The sequence below is a fragment of the Trachymyrmex septentrionalis genome, unplaced genomic scaffold, assembly GCF_001594115.1.
Source record: "Trachymyrmex septentrionalis isolate Tsep2-gDNA-1 unplaced genomic scaffold, Tsep1.0 scaffold108, whole genome shotgun sequence".
NCBI classification, from domain to species: Eukaryota; Metazoa; Arthropoda; class Insecta; order Hymenoptera; family Formicidae; genus Trachymyrmex; species Trachymyrmex septentrionalis.
In genome coordinates, this window is record NW_017304207.1 from 669,706 (window position 1) to 676,339 (window position 6,634).

The following is a 6,634-nucleotide window of genomic DNA, read 5'->3' on the forward strand; positions in this document are numbered from 1 at the left end:
TGAATGCGTTTACTTATACATTGACATATATATAATAAATATTAAAAAGTGAAGTTCCACTTGTATTTTATAAACAGCGTATTTAAAGCTATTCCATTTTTAATTGCGTCTCTCGTTCTTCGCGGAAAGAACAACTTCAACAAATAATCGCTCCTTTCTTGCCATTAAGGAAAATGCGACTCGTTTTTATTATAATAATAGAATAGCTATATTGATAAATAACTGCGGTTTTTCTACAATTCGAAGCAAAAAATGTCGAGTTCAATACCGGATTTTGCTATACAATAAGAACACAACAAAAGTCAATTATAATATAAACGAAAATAATTTAATAAATAAATTTAATTTATTCCCTCTCGTTTCTATCATGTCCGATCCATTAAGTTTCATTAATTGTGTTAATTATCCTGTCGTAATTATACTAGTTTCACAGCAGTAACGGTCGTACTTTTTCGAACGCAAAGTTACGAGAATTTCTGATTACTAAACCATATGCTTCGTTTGAAGTTATCATAGCTTCTGTATCAGAGATCATTAGATGTTAACAATAACATTTCAGCTACAATTAGTATTAGTTTGAAATGTGAAAGTACTGGAAAGCAGGGGAAATTATTAGAATTGTCATTTCAAATTTTAACGAGAGAAGACAATAATCGTACTAAGAATAGGAACTGCTCAAATCAATATCCAATTTATACTCACAGTCCGAAAATATTATGGAACAATACAAGGAAATTTGGAAATCTATTATATGTGTTTTTGTAAGACTTTCAGAACCAAGATAATTGAATTTCACAATTTCAACCACAAGTTTATCGCATGGCACTATTGTATACGCCGCCGAATCAAAGGTTAATAGCTTTTCTCATGATAATCGTTATTAACGAGAATTGTCACACAATTACTAATCTATGTTGCTAGGAAAAACAAGAATAACATCACAATCAAAATATGTTCCACCTTCTTATTCCACGACTGTGTAAATATGCGACAATCACTACAACGATCTTTTGTGCAGCACATTGTGTGTAAAATTCCTCAGTAGTTTCATTGTGTATGTAGCGTTATTCAGTTTTTCAAAAAAATTATTAAACGAATAAATTAATATATCGAGAATTTTCAAATTTATACGAATTTTGCAACGTATAAAGCAACTTATTGGTATAACCAATAATCATAGACATAATAGGTACAAACTGCGCAGTTTCAATCTTAGCATCTGTGTTCCGAAAGAATTGAATCATATCAACATCTCTCTTCAACTCAAAGAAAGCGATGTTTCAAGTTATCTCATTTCTTTCTAAACCGGTAGTGAAATCCCCCGTAGGAATGTGTAGTCTATTCTTATATCTATAAATAGAACCAGTTTTGTTCTACCAGAAAAATAGTGGCGTTAGATATTGACATTAAGCTTGTGTACTTTGATAAGTATTATCTTAATAGGGAATCCGAATGCCTATTATTCTTTTATATAAAATATATAAGTTAGACTTATATTTTTACACGCAATCATTAAGTTCGTAGCCATATAGTCGTCTTCAATTCTTCAACTTTTCCATGAAAACAGCTCACCGACTAAACTCCTTATTTTTCCCGTTCAATATATTCGATAAATTTTTTACGACATGCACATTAATCAAATATTAATCTACACTACATCTATGAATATTGAAGTATATTGACTTCCTAAAATTTAGTTTTGCTACGGATAATAAAGTCGGATTAATAGATTAATAATTGTTATGCAATTATTTAAAATTGCAATGCAAAGCAAGAGAAATCGTAATTAAAACAAATTTGCTAAAATATTTATTTTTTAAAATTTATGTCAAATATTAATAATATAAATATTAATAATATTAATAATATTAATAATTTGTAGGATTTCATATCTTTTCCATTTTAATTATTTTCTTTGAATGTGTACAACGAAATGAAAAAATGAATATTAAGTTTTATTTTCTGGCCATGTAAAACTTTTAATAAAAATTTTACACGGCCAGAAAATGAAACTTAATATTCATTTTTTCATTTTGTTGTACACATTCAAAAATAATTAATTATTAAAATGGAAAAGATATGAAATCCTACAAATAAGCCCACAGCTTTATTCGATCAAAATGGATCTTGGTGCTTAATATTTTACATGAACATACATTTTTCAGTTTCATATGCAATTTGCGTGTCGATTATTTATTGATTCTGAAACATAGTCCTAAATTAAATACGATTTAATTTAATATACAATTTTAATAATGTTAATAGGCATATTTTATTTTAATTAAAATATTTTAATTATGCTAATAGGCATTAAATTATTGCCTAAGATTTCGAAATAAAGAAGACGTCGTGTAATAGAATGAATTTTTTTAGAATTTAATAATTGTGCGCAACCCCTTACGTTCCTATTAGCCTTGAATATCTTTGTTATTAATATTTTAAAATTGAGAGTTCTTTAAAACATTTAGATATATTTTTTAAACTATTGTAAAGAATTTCTTGCGCAAAATATCAGCCTAAGCAGAATTCGAATCTCGACTCCTTGCTATCCGGGAGCACGTGTTTTCATCAATAATCTAAAAATTTAAATAATATTTTTTAAAATAAAAAATTCAACTCGATCGCAATCAGAAATTAAATTTAATATTCCTTTTTTTTTTATTTCGTTTTGCACATTCAAAGATAAAAGAATAATTATTAAAATAGAAAAAGTGAAAGATTTTACTCGGCCACAGAATCGACCAAGAGAGCCATGAGAAACTGTAAACTTGATCGATATTCCCTCTTCTTCGTTAATTATATCTAGATCTAACCGAATTGTATAATTAAAAATTATTCGGCAAATTATGAATCAAGATGAACGAGATAGAGCGAAGATTAGATAAAGCTTCCTCTCGTATGTTGTGCCACCTATAAGACAATAGACAATAAGTTGCACGAGAAAACAACTAACCGCCAGTTTTCAAATCCACACCATCCTGGATGGGGATGAGCCATACAGGGAAGATACCCGTGAGGCCGACCATGGTGCTACCCAGCAGGGAGAATATCCATGGATTGTACGAGAAATATTCCACGATCTCGTGCCAAGGCAGCCATTCGTCGGTGCTTCCAAGGATGTCGCAGGACGGCGGGTATTCCGCGTCCGTGCAGTTGTGAGTGCACGCGTACGACGCCACGGCGGCCATATTTGTTGTCGTGCTCTGTCAAGAAAGATCCTCGCCGTTCCTCGGGAGAGCTCGTGCCAGGAAATGGGTTGTCGATAGTAATAATAAACGTCGATGTCAACGCCTAGCCCGGACGGGAATAGCCTCTCGTGATGAAATCGCGCACGTGGACGACGTCAAACTGACGAATCGAAGATCGAATCTCCAGGTACCCACCGGGAGATAACCTCCTCGTTTGCCGAAATAACACTTCTCGCCTCGAAGAAGACGATGTTATCACGTCGCAACGTGATCGATGAAATTTAGATTACAGGTCCGCAACGACAAGTGGAAGAGCGTTCGTCACGTGCCGTGTTATTATTATTATTGTTCTTCTTTTCGAACTCTCGTCCCCAGAATTGTTCTCCACGTTGGCGGCTCCACACCGCTCGTCTATCGGATGGATGGAATTTCGCCGTAGATGGCTCGTTAAGACAACGACCGCCGAGCGACCGACTAGCCTACACTGAGGACTGAGCACGGACGCTTCGAATCAGGACGTCGCCGCTGCCTGCCGCTTCGATGGTTCTTTCCGGTCCGTCGTTATTTCATGCCGCCGTGTCGAGTCGTGGACAAAGGCACCACCGACGCCGTGGCGATTAAATGCTCGATCACGATCTCGGAGACGCGCGTCGCGTCCCCTGTTATCCGCCCTCGGTCGCTCTCGCTTTTCTTATCACGCCGCTTCCGTGCTCGATTAGATTCGCTTCTGCTTCGCGTTCGACCGATATCACTGCGTACCGCAACACTACGTCGTAACGACTGGAGCGCGTTGCGCCGTAGCGGCCTCTTTTATAGCCTGCCGAAGCGAGAGGGAACGTTCGACCAATGTGTAGGTTAGTTTATACAATGCGAGAACGGAGTAACGGAGTAACGGAGAGCGTGATACATCGAAAGAGAGAGAGAGAGAGAAAGAGAGAACGTTACGATCGTGAAGCGAAGAAAGGGAAAAGAGAATTTGCGGGAGGGGAGGGAGAAAGAGAAAGAGCGAGGATGCGCAGTGGAAGAACGTTCGTTCGAGTTTGATAGAGGCGCTGCTTTTCAAAAACGGATACGCATTTGGTCTTTGTTATCGCTCTCCATCATTCGATCTTTAAGTTTCTTTGATATCGAACAAATTTAAGTGCAGCTCGATCTTTTGTTTTCTCCTTCGATTCTTTACTGCCTTACTCAAAAGCAGGGAGATCAAGTATGTAAACACGGAAAAATCATAAGAATTGTTTTTTCGCATTTGTAAAAATTTATTTTTACCTCATTTTATATAGAAACGAATTCTACTACTAATTGAAAGAAATTAAAGTGATTACTCAATTTATTTTCTTTTTATCAAGTAATGGTTATCTTTCACAATATTTTCTTGATAATAATCTTTAAATACACTTGTTACAAATTTGAGAAAAAACTCATTAAAATGTTCTTAAAATAAGAATTTATTTTCTTTTGAAAAATGGAGGAAAAAGTCGCCGATATTAATATAGATCTTTTAAAAAAACATGTCCTGTTATTTCGTGGAAACTATTGCACTCCATTAATACTGATAAAAACATGTTTAGATAATACAGTCCACCAAGAAAATTTGCGGCAAGCAGAGCCAGTATTTTCTCAATAAATTTAAGGTCGCTGAATGCAATCTGCCAATGAAAAATACTCATCACATCAGATTTTTTTAGATTAATATTAGTTAATATGAGCCAAACAGCGTTTTTTTTTTGTTATTTTTATAATCTTTTTGTGGCCAAATTTTATTTTTCAATTTCATTAACGCCATTTTAAAGAGCTGTTTTTTAAAAGGAATTTTTATTTTTTATTGTGCGATTTTTTTCATCGAGAACGTTTTCTAAATAAAATGTAAAATGGCGGATTCAAATTGACGGATTGAAATTGGATAGTAGATAGATTTATATAAACAGCGTTTTTTGCCATTTTTATATGATTAAACAAAATTTTGACCTTTAATTTTAAAATCTGACATGATGGACATTTTTCGCTAGCGAATTTGGATTCTGCGACTTTGAATTTATTAAGAAATACTGTCATGATCGTCATGATCGGGAAAAAAGGTCACATTTTGTCGAACAGTGTAATTAAAGATGTATAAAAACTCATAATATATTTATGGCTTGTTTCTATATAAAATGACCTAAAAATGAATTTCTACAAACGCAAAAATAAAATTTTTATGATTTTTCTTTTGCAAATTGCGCAGTTTAATAAGAAATATTAAACAGCCAATTATCTTAATTTATATTACGTAGTTTAAATAATAGTGGCTATATTATTAATAATATTACATTATTTCATATGTTTGCAATTTCCTAAATCAGTTCTTTTTATATTTTTTCTTTTATATTTTTTTTATAATATGATTTTAAATATTGGGGTGCAGCGCATGTCTGACACACATGACAACAGCATGTCTATAAGATAGATTAAGCTAATTTAATGTTTATAGTATTGCATTATAGTGTCAAATAGCCTTATTGGAGCTGAAGGTGATCATATATTTCAATATTTATATAGGAAAACTTAAAAAAAATTGCCACGTGTTACATGTTGCGTCTTACAAAGGCTGCGGTCGATTTGGACACTTACGCGCTTTAAGCGTTTGTAATCACTATTCTATCTTTATCATTCATTAAAAAAATAAGAATAAAAGTATTGAAAAGCGCTGAAAACGCTCTAAATAAAACGAGCTGCAGCCTAAATAGCATAAAGTATGCATATAAATTAACAAAAAAAATTTTATATTGAAAAGTGTTTTATATTGAAAATGTTTTATATTGAAATAATTTTATATTAAAAAGATTCTAGAAAATGTTATACATTTACATTCACTTGTAAGTATTTTGTATAGATTCTGTAAAAGAAAAAGAATAAGAATTTGTAGTATTATTGCCTACACTGAAAAAAAAATCTTAATTTCAAAAAAATATTTCTTTGAAAGTAAGTAATTTTGTTTTCAATGTACTGTATCAGGTTTGTGATTTATTTTGTCAAACGCTCATCTTTGTTTATTTTAAAATGATAAAAATTATTATATTATTCAAGAAAAAATTCTGCGAGAAAATGCTTTCTAGATACTAGTTTGTATTTATGTCTCTAAGTTTTATTTTTAGCTTTTTTTAAGAAATATTATCCAAAGACAAAATAGTATATTGGTAGCAGCGATTTTCCTATATTATAGAATTGATCAAAAAAGCGACTTTGTATAATAAATAAGCAAATCGAATTTGTTTTAATTTTCTTGATTAAATATATACTCTTGTTAGAATTCAGAAAATATTTTGAATAAATTTGATGTTTGTGATGAACTATGATAAATTTGTGGAAATATGAAATATTTAAGCAAGTAATTATTATTTGCAGTACAGTATGTATTTCTCTCTCTCTCTCTCTCTCTCTCTCTCTCTCTCTCTCTCTCTCTCTCT

General features: G+C 32.2%; 1 protein-coding gene across 1 annotated transcript in view; it reads right to left on the minus strand.

The window, feature by feature from the left end:
* Positions 1-3,188, minus strand: part of LOC108747372 (zinc transporter ZIP13 homolog) — a 21,066-nt gene extending 17,878 nt beyond the window's left edge. Inside the window, exon 1 of the mRNA XM_018484796.1 lies at positions 2,954-3,188. Within this exon, the coding sequence (XP_018340298.1) occupies positions 2,954-3,188 (235 nt within the window). The remainder of the gene's footprint in view (positions 1-2,953) is intronic.
* Between the last annotated feature and the right edge of the window lie 3,446 nt (positions 3,189-6,634).